General features: G+C 30.8%; 6 protein-coding genes across 7 annotated transcripts; 3 read left to right on the top strand and 3 right to left on the bottom strand.

Annotated features, from left to right (window-relative positions):
* Positions 1 to 877: 877 nt before the first annotated feature.
* Positions 878 to 6,844, bottom strand: Sac1 (phosphatidylinositol-3-phosphatase SAC1). Its single transcript, XM_029319817.2, has 9 exons — positions 6,099 to 6,844; positions 5,312 to 5,776; positions 5,096 to 5,187; positions 4,681 to 5,021; positions 4,483 to 4,594; positions 4,057 to 4,400; positions 3,407 to 3,784; positions 2,862 to 3,029; positions 878 to 2,794 (listed from the first exon to the last, which is right to left on the bottom strand). The coding sequence occupies exons 2-9, from the start codon at positions 5,347 to 5,349 to the stop codon at positions 2,516 to 2,518; spliced, it is 1,752 nt and encodes a 583-aa protein (XP_029175650.1). The 5' UTR covers positions 5,350 to 5,776; positions 6,099 to 6,844; the 3' UTR covers positions 878 to 2,515.
* Rheb (Ras homolog enriched in brain) lies at positions 6,540 to 8,400 on the top strand. Its single transcript, XM_029319818.2, is given in 7 exon segments — positions 6,540 to 6,763; positions 7,271 to 7,389; positions 7,569 to 7,640; positions 7,743 to 7,950; positions 8,037 to 8,062; positions 8,065 to 8,165; positions 8,243 to 8,400. Coding segments are annotated over 6 exon segments (546 nt in total). The 5' UTR covers positions 6,540 to 6,763; positions 7,271 to 7,340; the 3' UTR covers positions 8,333 to 8,400.
* Positions 8,401 to 9,126: 726 nt separating this feature from the next.
* On the top strand, positions 9,127 to 10,437 carry COX7B (Cytochrome c oxidase subunit 7B). Its single transcript, XM_029319929.2, has 3 exons — positions 9,127 to 9,318; positions 9,892 to 10,055; positions 10,229 to 10,437. Exons 1-3 carry the CDS (start codon positions 9,270 to 9,272, stop codon positions 10,292 to 10,294), a joined length of 279 nt encoding a protein of 92 aa, XP_029175762.2. The 5' UTR covers positions 9,127 to 9,269; the 3' UTR covers positions 10,295 to 10,437.
* Positions 10,229 to 16,094, bottom strand: Sec3 (exocyst complex component Sec3). Its single transcript, XM_029319810.2, has 12 exons — positions 15,086 to 16,094; positions 14,157 to 14,684; positions 13,889 to 14,043; positions 13,583 to 13,810; positions 13,269 to 13,505; positions 12,937 to 13,177; positions 12,538 to 12,755; positions 12,283 to 12,473; positions 11,705 to 12,072; positions 11,442 to 11,587; positions 11,175 to 11,369; positions 10,229 to 10,964 (listed from the first exon to the last, which is right to left on the bottom strand). The coding sequence occupies exons 2-12, from the start codon at positions 14,602 to 14,604 to the stop codon at positions 10,812 to 10,814; spliced, it is 2,580 nt and encodes an 859-aa protein (XP_029175643.1). The 5' UTR covers positions 14,605 to 14,684; positions 15,086 to 16,094; the 3' UTR covers positions 10,229 to 10,811.
* NitFhit (ntrilase and fragile histidine triad fusion protein NitFhit) lies at positions 15,226 to 17,050 on the top strand. Of its 2 annotated transcripts, none has more exons than XM_029319812.2 (6): positions 15,226 to 15,339; positions 15,700 to 15,841; positions 15,937 to 16,092; positions 16,189 to 16,392; positions 16,457 to 16,669; positions 16,750 to 17,050. In XM_029319812.2, the coding sequence occupies exons 1-6, from the start codon at positions 15,314 to 15,316 to the stop codon at positions 16,915 to 16,917; spliced, it is 909 nt and encodes a 302-aa protein (XP_029175645.1). In that variant the 5' UTR covers positions 15,226 to 15,313; the 3' UTR covers positions 16,918 to 17,050. The 2 variants fall into 2 exon arrangements, with proteins under 2 accessions (XP_029175645.1, XP_029175644.1); XM_029319811.2 differs by lacking the exon at positions 15,226 to 15,339 and adding an exon at positions 15,346 to 15,514.
* On the bottom strand, positions 16,158 to 18,369 carry EMC3 (ER membrane protein complex subunit 3). The gene is made up of 3 exons (XM_029319813.2): positions 18,095 to 18,369; positions 17,713 to 17,969; positions 16,158 to 17,609 (listed from the first exon to the last, which is right to left on the bottom strand). Exons 1-3 carry the CDS (start codon positions 18,241 to 18,243, stop codon positions 17,236 to 17,238), a joined length of 780 nt encoding a protein of 259 aa, XP_029175646.2. The 5' UTR covers positions 18,244 to 18,369; the 3' UTR covers positions 16,158 to 17,235.
* Between the last annotated feature and the right edge of the window lie 524 nt (positions 18,370 to 18,893).

Raw genomic sequence — 18,893 nt, 5'->3', positions numbered from 1 at the left:
CACACATACACAGAGAAATGGCGAGGTGATAAACGGCCAGACGTACATTTTGCTGGTCGAATTTTGCGAGTCGAATCGCGACGTGGATTACGAACGATTGCACCTGGTGGGATGCACCGGGACGCACGTTCCGAATGCACATCCGATGAGACGAGCGATGGACCACGCTCTCTTGTCGCTATATCGTGTATGATGGTGTTGAAAACAAGATAAAATATTTTAAGAGGATTTAGTATGTCGTAAAATAAGTTAAAGAGTCTTAATAAACATGGGTCCGCAAATGAGATATATTTGCAATTTTATCCTTTTTTTCAATCTGTATATCGAAAGAAAAATGAAAAGATATCCTCTACTTTCTGATATTCCACTTTTAATTAAATAGGATTTGTACCGGACTTTCTAATATTCTTTCTAATTTTCTTGGAAAAAAGCTTCAAATAAAATAAAAACAAATTAGAATAACATTATATATTGATACAACATTTTTATACACAATGCATATATTTTTGTATAATTCGTATATAACTTAACTTACCTATAATTTAATGTAATTTACATATATTTACATGAATAAAATAATAAAAAATATAAAGATAAAAATAATTTAAAAAAAATTTTTTTAATAAAAATTATAAAAATAAAAAGTATAATTTACGAATCCAAATATTTATTAAAACTTTTCAACTTCTTTTTAGACATATTAAATCTCTTTAAAATATTTTATCTTTTTTTTTCAACTCTATCATATCGAATGGAAAGGGGAAGAATATCCTTTAAATTCTGATATTCCACTTTTAGATGGATAGGATTTTTGCTGGATTTTCTAATATTCTATTTTCTTGGAGAAAAAAGCAGCTTAAAATAAAATAAAAATAAATAAGAATAACATTATATATTGAAACAACCATTTTTGTACACGATGCATGTATGTTTGTATAATTTATCTATTTATAATTAACGTTACATTCCGAAAATTCACAAGAAAGATATATTAGTAATATTTGTCGACGAATAAACTCCGTCATCTACTTAAGATCCTTCCCTTTTTAACGGTGATCTGTCTTTGAAATATTAAAAAATACTCTCTCATCGTGACATTTCTTTCGTCTACATTTAAATAGATGATATTATTCGTAATCATATATTGCAGATGTACAGTAAAATACAATATACATATATATATCCTAAAAATGTACTTTGGCTCAAGATTTCATGCCTACGAAAATTCGTATGTCCTTGCATTTGGCTCTTGATTTATAACGTTAATTCTATTTCATGAAGCACTTTGCAAATCACGAATGCCCAAATACAAATTGCCAGCGATGCATTCGGTTCGTTTATACGAGTCGATTTTAATTATCTAGATTCCTTTTAAGAACTTTCTGGGTTCTTAATATCTGGTCTGTTCATGTTTTGTCTAATTAAAGAGTAAATTGAAGAGTTTTTATAAAAACGTTCGGATGGAATCTTTATTTATTCTTGTATGATTTTTATTATTTCCTTGAGATTCTATAAAAAATCGGTTTTATCCATGTATGCGTGTGTATGTATAGGTATGTATGTATAGTAAAAGAGAGGAGAAAAGAGAATTTATATATAAATAAAGATTCCACTGAAAACAATATAATAAAACTCGTCTTCCTTCATGTTAGATAAAAAAATGTAATTGTATGTGTTTGAATAAAATTTATTCAAACTTGTTTTTCTTTCAAAAATTAGATAAGTAAAATTTTAGCATTGTGATGCTTAAAAATTATTTTTAGTTGGTTCCCACAATGACTAATCATTCTATGAAAAAAAAGAACACTTATTGTTAGAACAAGATTGTTTAAAATTACAATAATAACTTTAAACGACTTCGGACTTGTGCGAAAAAATTTCAATTTGCCATAATTGGAAAGATTATGAGAAAGGTTCCTTAAACCCTTTCTATTACCTCAAATCGGAAACCAGCTGCAGATTATCTATGGACGGTAGGTGCTGAGTACAATCTGCGATTAGCCCTACTCGCTGCAGGAGACCAAAAGGTCTGATTCTTTATCACGCATTACTTTATAAGAGTTCGTCAAGATGTCAAGCGAACTCTCAGAAACGAGAATCGTCCGAGAGAATTGTGTAGTCCACTATCTATTATAGGGAAAGTGCAAAAATCACCATAATAATTCGTATAAGAGACATCATTGCTCGACATACACCTTCTACCACCAATAAAAATACACACATTCAACGAATACGGCCATCTCTAATCTTACAATGAAACGCGAATAGTATTTCCGAAGATGAAGATCTTAAGTCTTCAAGGAGGTAAGCCTTGTTATTACATCATACGATGAGATCTGTGTATAGAAAAACCGAGGTACCGATTGATCCAACTGATAAATGTGCAAAACTAATAGAATTCTACAATCTCTTATCGCCATCGATTATCAACATTGTACAATATATATATATATATATATATATATATATATATATATATATATAATTTAAAGTTTCATAGAATTATTTATTAATTCTAAAGTAATTTTGGCTTATCGACATATTGCTTGCCATGATGGATAATAGTAGCGAAAGTGCCGGCCACCATGGCACCCCAAAATAGCATATAAAGTAATATTTCCGTTGTGTATCGCGACGGTAATATTATATGAGCGACTAACATCGAGGACGCGACTAAAAGAACGAGCGGGAATGTAGCGTAACGCCAATTTCGCTCGGTTTCCAAAGGACATTGAATGGAAGTGCATTCGCCGTCCTGCACGATATAGCGACCCAGAAAAAGCTCCAGCGAATCCTATAACGTAAGGATCGTTATATCACCGAAAAAAAAGATGTAAAAATATTTTCAACATTTATCTGACCTGTCTGTATCCATCGGCAAAATTGTTCTTGTAATATCTCGTTAGTGAATTTAGTCCGTCTTTCATCGCGCCCAATTTGGTGCGCTTTCCAGTTCGTGTGAAATCCGTCTTTAATGCTCCTGTGCCAGAATATTGGACACTTATCACGTCCGCATTATCGGCCCAAACCTAAAAATGTTAACAAAAAAATTTTTTAATAATATTTTTGTATGAGCATAAGTATATATTGTATAATTATTAATATTGTATTATGTGTGTATATATATATATATGTACATCATTTAACTTTTATATTAAAACTTCTTAATTAATATATAATTATTATATATTAATTATTATAATTATATATATATATATATATATATATATATATTAATTTTATTATAATTATCATATTGGTTTATTATAAATATTATATTATTACATTATATGTTATCTCAATTGTTTTTTTAAACATTTAATTATCTTAAATACTCTTAAAGATAATTGAATGTTTAAAGAAATTAAGTCTCTATTATTACGCCTAGATAAACATAATTTCTTACCTGTTTAAACAGATTTTCAAACGCAGGATGATCCTCCACTTTTCTAAGTATTTCTAGCCTGCTCAATACTTCATTGAGCACTCGCTTCGCCAGCATGCTTTGTACAACATTCGTTCGGTCCAGGCAATCAATACAATTTGTACGGAAAACGCCATCCTGAACCGAAAGCAATGCTCCATCCCTCATTAACAAGAAGTACCCCATCTGTTCCTGATCATGGGCTAGTCGATCCATTAAATTGTTCAATTTGTCCCACCTCAATCTTCTACATTCTGCATGAAAGTCAAAAGCCTCATATCGAATGTTTGGATTGTTGACTCTTAGGACTAAATTTCGATATGCATTTTCAAGTAGTGCTTCTGGTCCACGTTGATCGATCTATTTAAAATATAGCAAAAATTTCATAAGTATAAATAAAATAATAATAATTTTCACAATAAAATAAATTATCTTAAATATAATTAAATATAATATAATAATTCTTGCTTAGCATACTATTCAAATTTTGTTTTATTATTTTATGTATATAATATAAATTTATATATAATATTTATATTTATATATAAATGTTCATATAAATTTTATATATATATAAAATTTCAAAAAAAATATTGAAATATTATAGATATGTCAAAAAAAAGACAATTTACCAAATTTACTAAGATTTGTCTTCCATAGTGAAAGATCTGAGCGTCGAAGTGTCGCGCACAAGCGCTTTGATGATCTTCATGTGGACTGATTTGTGGTTTTGGCTTGTACTTCAAGTTTGGTGCTTGATACCAAAACAGAGGAATGGATCCACGCGTTTGCACAAAGGAACTGCGATCGCCATTTACTTCTATCAGCTGCTCCGTCTCCACGTAATTGGAAACGTTCCCTGTGGCATCTATACCGCGCGAAAATAGTCTTGTGCCAGCACGATGTATACCACGTCTAGAGACAATGCCCCAGTTGAATGCGACACCGTTCACAACCACAGTGTTCAGCGAGACGACTGTATAAATTAATTGTTAAGATCATTATAGAAAAACATATTACTTCGTATTTGACATGAAGAATAATATGTTAAAGGATACAGCCATGAATAATGGGTAAACAAAATTTATACTGCTCCGGTCTAGCACTCAAGTCCTGCAGAAGGTAGGCATTCCATACGAACCTAGGATCTGCTCTGTCATGAAGTGGCATCTAAATAACAACGCATACTTTTATTGTAAAACTGTTTATAAAGCGTTATGTAAAACAGTGATAAAAATATATTGCAATGTACTTACTTGCAAGAATTCAGGTGTTGTGTTATGCAACCTCTGCATGGCATGGCTAAGGTCATAGGTATAACTGAAGTAAAAGTATGGTGTATTCAAGACTGACTTCATCATCTCCAAGTATGTGGCATTATTTTGCACCTGTTTCTCAGTCAAATGTAAAGATGATCTCGTATAAGGTATCACCTCTGTCGACGATATCTTGTAGATGTTATGCCCAGCTATAGTACCACACATTTGAGCATCCGTAATGACAATGAGATAACGACACGCCAAAAGGCGTATGGTCCCCACCAGTCCCCATATTTTCCTACGACTAGCAGTTGTTGGAATTTGACTAGCTGTACCAACTGACAGAAGAAACAAATATATATCATTCAATGTGCTGGATTAATTTAAAATAACAAAATCGATTGCAAATTACCTTGCGTATAGATTTGCTGACTCACTCTATCAACCACTAGCAGGACTTTGGTCCCGACTGGCTCCACAAAAAATTTTTCTGGAGTTGCATACCTTGATGAGATATAAGAAAAAAAATGATGAAGTAAAAAACTAAAATTGACAGTATATATAAATTTTTTATATTTTACGTCAAATGACAAGACGTAGCCATCTGTCATGAAAATATTCTACTCACAGATACAAACTGTCATAAACGTCCGTGTTTGGCATCATATTATCGTCAAGTAACGAGCAGATTGGAGCACGTTAAATGAAGAGACGGTCGAGCGACAAAATAATAAAATAATGCCGGAGAAAGGAAATTACGATTTGCGGACGAAACGCGGCCCATATATACGCATATATATATGTATGTTTCAAGCACGAGAATTATTAATAAAAATCCAATCAAGTGCGAATTATTATCAACTTTCTATCAACTCCGACTTGACATGATCCGAGAGATTTAAGACTGTCATGGATTATAAAGACTGGTTAAAACCAAAATAATCTTATTGGTCGACTACTGTCATGAACTATTTGTTTCTAGTTCGGCCTCCAGATATCTAGATTAAGGCTTCCTCGCAATATCGTGGACAAATTTTTCGAGCACGCTGATTCGCTCTCGGATAGAGAACTACTAATTTCACTAAAAAAATCCCTAGAAGCTCAAAAAAATTGACCAATTAGCGTGCTTCATATTTTGGCGCCAAAAAATTGCGATAACAGAGATTTAACACTTTTTGTACAAAAATATTATAAATTCTTCTTTTTTATTGATACCATATAAGATATTTAGAATTAACAAAACATTATTTAATGCCTCTAGATAATTTTAAATATATATTGTAAATTATTGATTGTACGAAAATAAGCACCGAAATTGGATAATCGAAAATACTTGAATATTCTTATAATTTAAAAGAATAAAAAAAGAAAAAGAGACTATAAAAATTGTAATTACTTAAAAAGGATAGACTTACAGACTTAATTAACAGAGTTGATTTAAGCTGGTTTATGTATAATTCGCCATCGTGTGTATGCCTTATTTCCGTCTGATTATACGTACTTCCGAATTGCATCTATATATAGATATAATTATTTACAGTCATATATATATATATTGATTTAAAAAATATAAACTATCGCTATCTGTTGCTGTAATTCAATATTACGTAATATTTAACTTCTAATAAAATTTCTCAAGCGACTGTGTATTAATCATCAATAAACCTGATTAAATAAAATTTTAATTTTGTTAATTATTTCCTCCCGCATATATATATATATATTTATAGTATCTTTTTAATAATCGAAATGTCAAATATCCTCCAACTCGTCCGGAAGCGGCAGACTTTCGCGACGTAAAGTTATACATATATATGACGCAGATGTATACACGTCATTGGCGTCATCTCTTTCCCTATTTCCCTCTCTCTCTCTCTCTTTCGCTCTCGCTTCGTGCACTGCACGTACGCGTGCGTCCGTAGTACGTGCGTGCGTTGGACAGTGCGTAGTTGAAAGCGTTATTTGTTTTTTTGTCCTCCGCTTCTCTGACACAGTGCGACCTGCAAATCCGTATCGTCGATCTATGTGCGGCTCCTTGGGAACGTCGTCGCCGCATAATCCAGGGGCGTTACGCACTGATGTAAGACACACTTCCACCCGCGTATGTATACGTATTCTGTTTCGATTCTCCTCTCGCCCTACTCTTTTCTTCCTGTCATAGTATTTTCCCCGAGATCGCCACGCAGCGATTGTTAATTCAGCGCAACCTTTGGATAGTACGCACTACGTATATATGCACTTATAGATATACGTTTATTGTCGACACAATGTCGATGTTCATTAGTTGTTTACTTCCTCGCTGATGTAAGTTTGCATCGCCAATAAAACGTGTCGCAGTCGAAGACAGATTGTACGTCAAACATAAATAAAAGATATTTGCGATGCGGTATTGTCGTTATGTAAATATATGGATGTGTAAACGACGCCGTTTACACAATATATTTTCTGCTAGATTTTTTCATGAGAAAAAACATTTTTTGCAATATTAGTCTAATGCAAAATAATTTTGATTTATTTTCATGGTAGATTTAAATGAGATTTAAAAAGAGAAACACTTTGGTAGTTGCAATATTTTTTTTGTTAACAGATTGTAGCTGGATTATGCACCAGCTTTCACTGAACATTCTCGCTGCTTTTCAGTTTGTAAATACTACAACATGCCTCCCAAACAGAGGAAAATAGCTATTATGGGCTATAGATCCGTAGGTAAAATCCAAAGAATTTATTACATGTTTTTATGAGTATATAAATAACTTGTAATTTCTACAATGAAGCACAAGCACTTATAGTTATGTTATATTATACAGTATTTTAAATTTAACATATTGTGTTCACAGTATATTCAGATGTGCAATGCTTTAATGCTATGTATTAATTTTTAATAGGTAAATCATCCCTTAGTATACAGTTCGTCGAAGGACAATTTGTAGACTCATATGATCCTACAATAGAGAATAGTAAGAAATACTTTTATCTCTATATTATACATTTTAACTTATAATTTAATTGATTTTTTTAAATTATTAAATACTATATTAATATTTTTTTATATACTGCAGCATTTACAAAAAGTACACGAGTAAATAGTCAAGATTATGAACTTAAACTAGTAGACACAGCTGGTCAAGATGAATATAGCATATTTCCTACTCAGTATTCCATGGACATCCACGGTTATGTCCTGGTATACAGCATAACCAGTGCAAAGAGTTTTGAAATTGTACAAATTATTTATGACAAATTACTTGACATCACTGGAAAGCTTCAGTAAGATATTTTGATTCTCAAATGTTCATATATTTATTTGTTCTCTCATTCGGACTATAATTATAAATTATAATATTTGTGTGTAGTGTTCCAATTGTATTAGTGGGCAACAAACAGATTTGTACGTTGATCGTATGATCACGACAGACCAAGGAAAACGCTTGGCGAATTCCTGGAATGCAGCATTTCTAGAAACCAGTGCAAAACAAAATGAGGTATTTATAGATTCTTATAGATTTTTTCTTTTTTTAAAAAAAATTGTGACTTTCTTTATTAAATATGATTTTCATAGTCTGTTGCAGATATTTTTCACACATTACTGATGGAGATTGAAAAAGCCAATGGAAATGTACAAGAAAAATCGAATTGCGTTATTTGTTGAATTGCCTGAATTAATGGCATTAACAGAAATGTAAATGTGTAAAACTGGGTAAAAACATTGGCATTATATCTCTGATACCTTCACAATCCCTCTGACATGAATACAAGTGTCAAAAACATAAAAGACAAACGCAAATGAAACAATCCAATTACATCTCATTTTTGAACGGTATAATATAAATAATTTAGTTATGAGCATAATGGCAATAGATAATATTATTCATACATATATAACCACACAGCAAATTATATGGTTATTATGTTTATAGAATAATTGAGTTTTTTTATGTTCTGGTTTAATGGTCTGATTATATAATTGAATGGCGAAATCTAACATTATTATTTTAATTTATGTTTAGTATAATCTTAAATTTAATTATGTATTAGGTTAAGATAACAATTAAGTTAATTTAAGGTAAATCTATTGAGTCTTCTTTCCTTTCAATACACTTAGATTATAATATTTAGATTCAATTACAATTTACAAGAGAATTACACATTCAAAATTACAATCAAAAAAATAATTAAAATAGAATTTCTATCAAATATATAATTCTTATATTTGAATACATGTATAAAACGTGCTTCCGTTTATTATTATATTTATTATAAGTTATAATTTATTAATATCAATACAAAAATATACATACTGATATTTATATATTCTGTTCTATGTAAAAAATTATAAAAATTAAATTAAAAATAAATTTAAAAAACAATTATCGACAAGCTAGTCGTATTTGTTTCTTTAAAACATCGCAAGATGGCGTGATTCTTTGTCAAACACGGGTTTGCTCTTCACGTAGTTGCGTATTCTATGCATCGCGAATTTTCCGAGTGTACTTTTTTAGAATCAATTTGTCATATATTTCACTTGGCTTGTGTGTTACGTTTCGCTAATTTTGTGACTGCGTCGAACGCAGATTAATTCCATTAAAATGTTTAATCAAATATTGCGACCGGTTGTTCGCAACGTGGCCAAAATTGGTGAGATTTCCTCATCTTACATCTGTTCCATTTCACATATCACACGGTTTAATCAATCATATATCAATCTTACATAATATTTGGTCACTTGGCATAAATATTGATAAATGTTAGTCTTTAATAAATTAATGGCGATAATAAAAGAATTTGTCTACAAAATTGTTCATCTATTCTAGATTCATTCATCCATTTACTGTCGAGTATTTCTTCAAATTTGTACCAGCAATTTTTTTAATTATAAGGGATTAATAATTACCAAAAAAATTGTAACTGTAAAATAAAATCTTACAATTGATTAACAAACTGTTCTTTGATTTAATTTTGATAGATTATTTTTTTTTAACTGAGTCAAAGTTATATCATTTAAAATTACTCCAAATTTATCAAAAATTCTTTTAAAATTAGAACACTTTGATTACATTGTATTTATAAATTTATAAAAATTATCAAAGCGAAAATATAGATATGCTAAAATATATAGAATACTATATATTCTATATATAGAATACTAAAAAAATAAATTACAAATTAATGTATTTATATATATATAATATATATAATTTTTTTGTGAAGGTACTCGTTCTGCGAGCTCACAAGTGGTGGATATTAAATGGCCAACAGTAAATGATCTACCAGTACCACAAGGCTCATGGCAAGAGCACTATAATTCAAGACAAAAAGTTTACAATACCCAATTAATTGCTGGACTTACTGTACTGATTGGTACCATAGCTTTTGTACGTATTAAATTTTTCAAATAATGCTACATATGTTAAATTACATACTTTTATAATATAATTCTGTTTCTCAATTATATTACAATAGAATTTTGTATTTTCAATTTTATTTTTAATATGTTTTATAAATTATAAATTTAAAGTCTATGCAATATATAATTTTTTATTTTCAGGTAAAAGTATCAGGCATTATCTTCTTTAACTTTTCCCCACCTGAGGAACCTGCTGAACAGAAATAAATATTCACACAAAGTATTAGATGATTAAACTAGATATAAAAGCAATCTGGCTACATGCAACTGTTGAGAATGTTATATGCTTTATTGTGTGAATGTAACATGCAATAATTGTATTCTCCTCAATAAATAGTTCATATTTATAAGGGGTATAACTAAAAAATATACCTATACCTATACTTATCTCATATCTGCTTTGATGTAAATATTTAAAATATATATTTATTTTATATGTACTTTGTCTATAAAAATTGCATAAATGAGATAGATAAAAATTGATATCTAAAACACACATATAAATATAAATAATATATATTATACCCAATAAATTAAATTTTCTATTTTAGAACTGCAATATTAAATTATTTTTTGTTATTCGATTATTACACAATTTTAACATACATATGTTTATATATTTTGCTTATATATATTTTTTTTTTATTGTTGCTCTTGTTATAATAATTATATTAATAATTGAGTTATATAAATAGCATTTTTTATATTTTAATATCTTTTCAGTTCAATGAGAACGCGCTATTTCTGAAAAGAATTCTAAAATATCTTGAATGGTAAACTCTAGTGTCACATTACTATCCGGATAACAACGTTGTATGAGCTCTTCAATATTCCTGTATTGTGCAATGAATTCGTTTTGCATTTCGCGCCAAACGACCTGTGAATACACATACAGACATGGTTAATCAGAAATAATTAAAATTATAAATATAATTATTTTAAATTTGAATAGAATTAATTATTGTAAATATAAATACAATAACTAATATTGCAAATTGACAATTTTTGTTTATGGAAAAAATACAATATATTGCGATTATTATAGAATTATCAAAAGTATAAGCAATGTATCTCTCCTGTATTCTACCTGTAACAAATTTTCCTCTTCGCACAGATGTTTCTCAACTTTTCGATATAGATTCTCCAAACCTTTCTTAACTTCTCTCGCAGGATATTCTTTTACTACACGTCGCAACTCTTGCTTACTGAAGGCCATCTGATAACTAACTTCGGACTCTTTTACACCAGCACCTACCTTGGCTTGTACGCCTTCGAAGAAAAGCTAAAAATTAATACATCTTTTTTATTAATATATTCCAATATAATAACTGCAAAAGTAATTATAATAATTTACATTAAGTTTCTCAAGAGGTCGTCCAAAGTATTGTGTAACATAAGCACGAAGTGCATCCTGGTATTTCTGTTTAGCTTCCTTTCGCTCATGATCCAATACAGAAATTTTCAGTTGTGAGAGGAGATCATAGAGATGATGGAAATTCTCTAAAATAAAATAAGTATTATATCAACTATATATAAATAATAAAAGAGCAAATAATTATTAATAATCGGAATTATAGATAACAATTTTATTATTAATTATATTGAAATATTTCTTACCCATTTTTATAACTTCTTGTGGCGTCTTATGATGTTCTCGGCTGTGAATGACGATAGCTTCGAACATTGCGCTCACGAGTTTCGTATACCATTTTTCAAGGTCGACCTTCCTGTCGGAGTTGCGGAAGATCTTCTCCGCGGTTCTGGCAAACGGTCCAAAGTTCTCTATGTACGGCAATATACCGCATTTATGTCGACGATTGACTTTCGTGTCGCATAATATGGACTGTAGCTGCGCCTGCATGAATTTGTCGAATGCTCGTTTCACGTGAATCAAAGCAGATGCAAAGGTCATCGACAAAAACGAGCCGGTGTCTTGAGCGGACATGACATGCTGTGAGAGTCGCACCAGCACATACATACACCAACTGCAAATAACAAAATTATTTTAAAAAATGGTTGTAAAACTATTTAGCAAAGATTGATAGTAATCAGTTAATTAATTAAAAGTTAATCATTTTTAACTTACAATTAACTTCATTGATTTAAAATTATTAACTTACGCAACCCTGCTATTTACCATAGTAAAAACTTCAAATAATTTGAGTGGATAAATTCTTCTTTCAAAGCATGCTTACAAGCTGTCGATCTTATCCAAGAAGCCGATAAAGTTGTTCAACTCGGTTTCCAAGGATGGAAATATCGCAGCCATGGTCGCGCGCACATCTTCGTTGACCTGGCGCTCCAACCTTTTGCTCGCCGTCGAAGTCACCGACCCTGGACTCGCTGCGCCATTACTCGTGCTTTCAATTTCTTCCATCTCGCTGCTCTGCACGAATAAATGAGCGCTAATTAAAGAAACTGAAACTTAGAGATTTCGTTAGCACACTTACTTTGGAAGGCGAAAGAACGGAGTCCAATTGAAGAAACGAAACGCAGAATCCTTGCTCAGCGAGACATACTGGCTGCATTTGGGAAAGCACACAATCCAGAACCGAATCCAGAAGATTACCTTCATCCACCGGTGTCCATACTTCACCACTCAACAGACAGATAGGCGCTGGGTTGAGCAGATCCTCACCTTTTTGGCCACTAGATCTTGATGTATTTGCTTAAAACGTATTTTTTTTATTAATATATACAATTTATCAAGACACATGCAACACCGATTTGTTTTTACTGTAACCTATTCATTAAAAAAATTCCTATTTATTAAAATTTTCACATATTTATTATATTTATTATTTATTTACACTAATTGGAGCTCGACTATAAAAATTATTCTATTGTACCTTGTAGACGTTTATTAATAAGCTTATTCTTGGCTTCCTCAAAGAAACGTTTTAGATCCCTCTTGTACAGTTTGCTCATGGTATCGGTATAGACTTTAGTTAACAGCACAAAGGCTTTATTATCTAATGCTCTAAGCAACTGCATCAATTCGGTGTATGGTACGAGTTCATTATGAACTCCTTGGTGAGTCGGTAAGATTAGATCTGTCATGGAAGTCGATGCATCTCCGATATCATTACCCTAAAATACAATTAAAAAATTGAAAAAAAATATTCTCATTCTAATTACATTTGATAACATTATCAAGAAATATAAAATGTTGAAAAATTACCAAGTGTATAAAAAGATTATTTAAATGTCTAGCAACAATAACTGAGAATTTTGCTTTAAGCTTGTCCAATCGTCTTTTCTGTTCAGTGACAGCACTCAACTTGTCCAAGCCAGGTGGAAGTGGTGCTGTGATTGCTTTTAAGAGCGCTGCACCTGCAGAACCAAGCTCTTCTCTTTCGCCTGGCAGTTCAGCTTCATTCAAAGTACGTTGATGTGTTGAAGAAATATCTAATTGTGACTAAAACAAAAAAAATTATGTATTACAATAAAGAAAAATTTTAATTTTAATTATATAATCCTTATAGTATTACTTACAATGACCAGATTTAGCTGATCTAACAAAAGTCTCGCATTATTATTGGCTGTATGTATAGCTTGATTCTTTTGCCCAACTCGAGCCATTACTTCTCTTATTCTTCCTAATGCTTCGTCGTACGTTGCTAATCGCGCTTCTACGATAGAAGCTTCGATTATTGCAGCATCTATACTATTCATCAGCTGTGTTACCCTCTGCTCTGATGCTAAGACCGAGTGTACATTTTCCTATATAAAGATAGAATGAAATAGTTCTATAAATCAAAACTATAAATTTAGCATTTTTTGTTATAAAAGTTAATTTACCCCATCAAGAATGGATAAATCCTTTGAAAGAGTTTCCATAAAAAGCTCAGCATTGGAAACAGCATATTCACAATTTTCCATCATTTGTTTTAAGTCAACAGCCTCCTTTTCCGTAATAGATTGATAATCTGAAGTAATAGGTGATGCCAAAAGATCTGAAATTTTAAATTATTATGCAAAAGTACTAAGAATTTAAAAATACATTTTTATATGCACATTAACAGAGATATATCAATAATTCTAATCTAATTAAACAAAAAAGATTTACCAGGCGTAAATGTGATGCTGTCACTCTCTTTTAAAGCAATTGGATCAATCAACCATTCTTTGGGAATATTTTTGAATTCTGGCCTCTGGGCTAAACTATACGAATAAGTGTATAGATTACTGATAAACGTTCGTCTTTCCTGTGCTGTAGTAGATGACCATTTGTATACTTTGTCTATATGCAGTTCTATATCCATGGAATCGTTTTTAACACCGTCTACAACTTGTATGTCACTTAGAGGCCATGATTGTTTCTTTTTATAAACATTCTTGTCATTCTTTTTTATTTGGTACAATATAAGAGATCCTGGTGTATCCGTCGTTGTAGCCAGGCACAAGAAGCTCATTTTCTTCTTCTTGTAAGCTTTGCTTACATAGCATACACTAAGTAGTTTTTCATCGCTAGGAGTGAACACTTCCCGTTGCAAAGTATGTCGAATGGCTGCCATGTCTTGAGAGTTTAATATATGTAATCTATTGTATTCTTTTTATTTGTCCCTTGCTACTTAAATGTCGCATTTAAAGAACCCTAATTAATATAACAAATATTAGATAGAGATACATGTATAAATCAATATATTTTTTTCTTATAAGATAAACCTTTTTTTAAATATTTTATTAAAAAAAATTATTTTATAAACATTAGATAGTTTATTAATTCAACTTTTATCTTTTTGGAAGAAACTGTATTAATCTCTGGTTTCAAAACATAACTTGTATGCACAGTAATTGAAAATATACAAATATAAATATTTTTACATAATTTCATAAGATTAAAAATTCTAAAGTTTATCTAATACTATATGATAAAATCAGACAATTATTTAACATCAGAAGTATTAATAATATCGTTAATTGTAAAGTATTACAAGAAATAAGGTTATATCTGACAGAAAAAGATTATATTAGTATCGACAGAATAAAACTTACGCAAACATCGTTAAAATTCTTTACACCAAGCAACTGTTATTTTTCTCGTAATGATAAATTATATTACATATAAATTATCAAAGCTGTTTTCTTTTATGTTTACAGAATTAGTGGATCTGTCATCTGTCATAAGAGACCGGTAGGTTAGGTTAGATTAGGTTAGATTAAACTATGTACGATGAACATGTATTGTAATTTTTTATACTGAAAATTAATCAGATAATCGATATGTCATCAAAATTTGGAGGAAAAGTGTAAATATAAAAAAAAATTTTTTAGATTATATATATATAGAACGTCAACTTTGCAAGTTGATAGAAATAATATATATAACTAGAGATAAGCTTAATTTTTCTTTGATAACACATAGTGACGTATTAATAATGAGATAATGAAACGTGCATGGTCCATTATCACTCATCATTACAGGTAAAAAATTGCCATCATCATAAATTTTAAATAAAAATATGCAAGTACACATGAAACAAAAAATTAAAAAAAATACTGCATGTAAAAACTAACTTTATCTTGTTATATTTAAAAAAATGTTTCTTATTATATTTGATGTATGATCTTTCTTTATCGCAATTAAGAATAAACTTTCTGCATTTTAGCATACAGCAGGCAAAGCGTTGTGTTAGCACAATGGCGAATCCACTAATTGCAGTATGTCAAATGCGATCAATAGCTGACAAAGTAAAAAATCTGGAAGTTGTAACTGAATTAGCAGCTGAGGCCAAACACAGATCAGCTGTAGTATGTATATATTTTACTGAATAAATATTATTAAATGTTCTATATTTTATAACAATCTCTTTTTCAAGTTTTAAAACTCTATAAAATATTTACAGATGGCATTCTTCCCCGAAGCTTGCGATTACTTGGCAGATAATAAGAAGGATATTGTCGCTATGGCTGAACCATTAACTGGACAGACAGTGGCATCTTATAAAGAGATTGCTGTTAAGAATAACATCTGGTTATCCTTAGGTGGAATTCATGAGGCTGTAATATTTTAGTTTCTGTTTTACATATTTATACACAAAGGAAAAAAAACGTTTCTTTAGTAATATACAAGATCATTTCTTCTCTAATTATTTCAGTCAGATAATACAGAAAAGATATACAATACACATATATTGATAAATAATGAGGGGCAATTGGTAGCTGCGTACAGAAAAATACACTTGTTTGACATGGATAATAAGGATACTGGAGTACGTTTGATGGAATCGGATTATGTATTGAAAGGAACTCAAATCGTGCCCCCTGTGCTTACACCAATCGGAAAGCTCGCACTGAGCATTGTATCCTTAAAACAAATTTTCTTTTTTGATACAAAATATCTATAATAATACTTAACAATATCAGTGCTATGATATGCGGTTTCCCGAGTTATCATTAACTTTGCGGAACATGGGAGCACAAATTCTCACCTATCCATCAGCCTTCACTTATCAAACAGGTGCGGCACATTGGGAAGTGATGTTGCGAGCACGAGCTATAGAGAATCAGTGTTATGTCATAGCCGCAGCACAAACTGGCGCGCACAATAAAAAGAGAGTGAGCTGGGGTCATACTATGGTGAATATAATATATATATGCTTTCTCTTAATAGAATTAATAAAATGTACAATACCAAGTTACAATCCATTCTTTTTCAGATTGTAGATCCTTGGGGCGCTGTTATAGCACAAAGTGCAGAAAAGACGGGTATTGCTGTGGCAGAAATTGATCTCGCATTATTGGAAAAAGTCAGAAAAAACATGCCGTGCGAAGAACACCGTCGTACTGATTTGTACTCTAATATGGAATATCGAAAGTCTATTTAATATAAGCAAAAGAATTTACTAAGTAAATAAGCGATTAGTGTAATTAATGGATATATTAATTTTGATAGATTTACATTTATAGGAACCCACAACACAAATTTAGAATAAAGTAGCATTATTGTTATTAATTTTATATTTGAGGTTGTTTTATCACAATTTGTTAAAATTAAAGTACATTTTTTACTGTACTTTATCTATTTATTTAGAAAAAAGGAAAAAATATATATTTCAAACAAGTAAATGCTGAGAAATTATTGCTTAACATATAAATAAATAAAATTTTTCTGGAATTTATATGATAAATAATTTAACTAGATCTTAATTTGCTTTGCCTTGATGATATATACTATCAACTGTATCTGATTTCGATTGAATACCAATAATGTCGGCATCTACTCCCTGTAGAGCCCAATTATGTTCACAGATCTCCAATGCCTCCCATTCAGACTTGAAAGCTGCTTTTGGATCAGGCGGCATGGACATTGCAGCGCCCGAAACTTGATCTTGTACTAATCTTGCAGTGTCTGCAGCATTATTTTCACCAAGCACAAGTGTATAAATAGATCTTAATCCAAATACATTGAGAAAATACCACGAAGCTGAAGAAACCCATGCTGCATCTAATGTAACTAATTCTATACCCCGTTGCAACATTGGTTTGAATCGTAGTGTCAATGGAAATGGTACTTTGGCTAAAATAAAAAAAATAATATGACATTAAAGTCTGGTCAAACAAATTATAATTAGATATGCAATAGTAAATACAAATAAATATTTCAACAATATATTACATACTTGTTACAAATCCAGAAAACATCCAATTAATCCAACCACCAATGAGTACCATAGGCAATACATTGGTCACATTTCCCTTTAACATATCGGTCATCATATTTGGATCAGTCATAGGATTTTGGGAGACAGGAGCACGCTTCTGAGTCTTGAAATACCCAGTCTCCTCATTATTGAAAAAATGTCTCCTGGTCATAAAAGCTACCTTTGGTATGTACTGTCCATTCTCCCTGAGCAATCTGGAGCGTATCATGACCTGACTGTAAAATATTTAATATATTTTAAATAATATAAAATATTTAACATTATAATATAATATATTTATATAATTATATATTTAAAATAATATAAAATTCTTAATAAATCGTATAGGTGAAATATTTACCTATCTTGCACCTGATGAAGCTCGACCTTCTTCTGCGAAGCGAGCAGTATCGAAACATAGTGGCGGATTATGCCGACGAGGAAAGTGATTACTACAATAGGTAGGAACACCCAGCCACGAATATTTGGATCCAACAACAATTCTGCCATTGTCTCTATCGCATAAATCTATTTACGAAAATGAAAACAAGGTACAGGACGACGTAAAGTGAATCTCATTGCTGCTCCATGATTTCTCACTACACCACACCACACATGCGCCGATTCCAGCCATAAACTATATAAATAGTCTAGATGCGAAAGTCTCGTTTATCCGCGTTTCGATTTTTCACAACCAATCACAACGCTTGATTTTTAGGGTTTTTTAGATCAACCAATCAGAGATTTCTATCATTTTGTCATATATTAAATATATTTCAATGCATATTTAAATCACGCGCGTAATTAAATTTTGATGAAGGCGAATTGGAGACAGAAATTCACGGAAGTAGATTTGTGTGCAAAGTTTGTGACATCGATATTCATCATTTATTTCGCAAAGATACATTGCACGTACGTATAAACAGATTATATTTGATATTCTACTCGAAAAAATCTAATAATATAGTAATATTATTGTCACATATACAGTTAAAAAATATATAACACAAAATATTTCGTTGTCACTGCACGCGAAATATAACACCGCATATTATTTGCTTACGAATCGTTAATAGTGAATCGATATTAAAGTATATTTTACGTTTGCTTTAATTGCGTTTCGCATATATGCTTCAATGCGTTTGATGTTGCCGCTTTAT

This window comes from Nylanderia fulva, unplaced genomic scaffold, assembly GCF_048542155.1.
Source record: "Nylanderia fulva isolate GAGA-0341 unplaced genomic scaffold, ASM4854215v1 Scaffold20, whole genome shotgun sequence".
In the NCBI taxonomy this organism is placed as follows: domain Eukaryota; kingdom Metazoa; phylum Arthropoda; class Insecta; order Hymenoptera; family Formicidae; genus Nylanderia; species Nylanderia fulva.
This window is presented reverse-complemented; position numbering and strand designations above follow the sequence as displayed.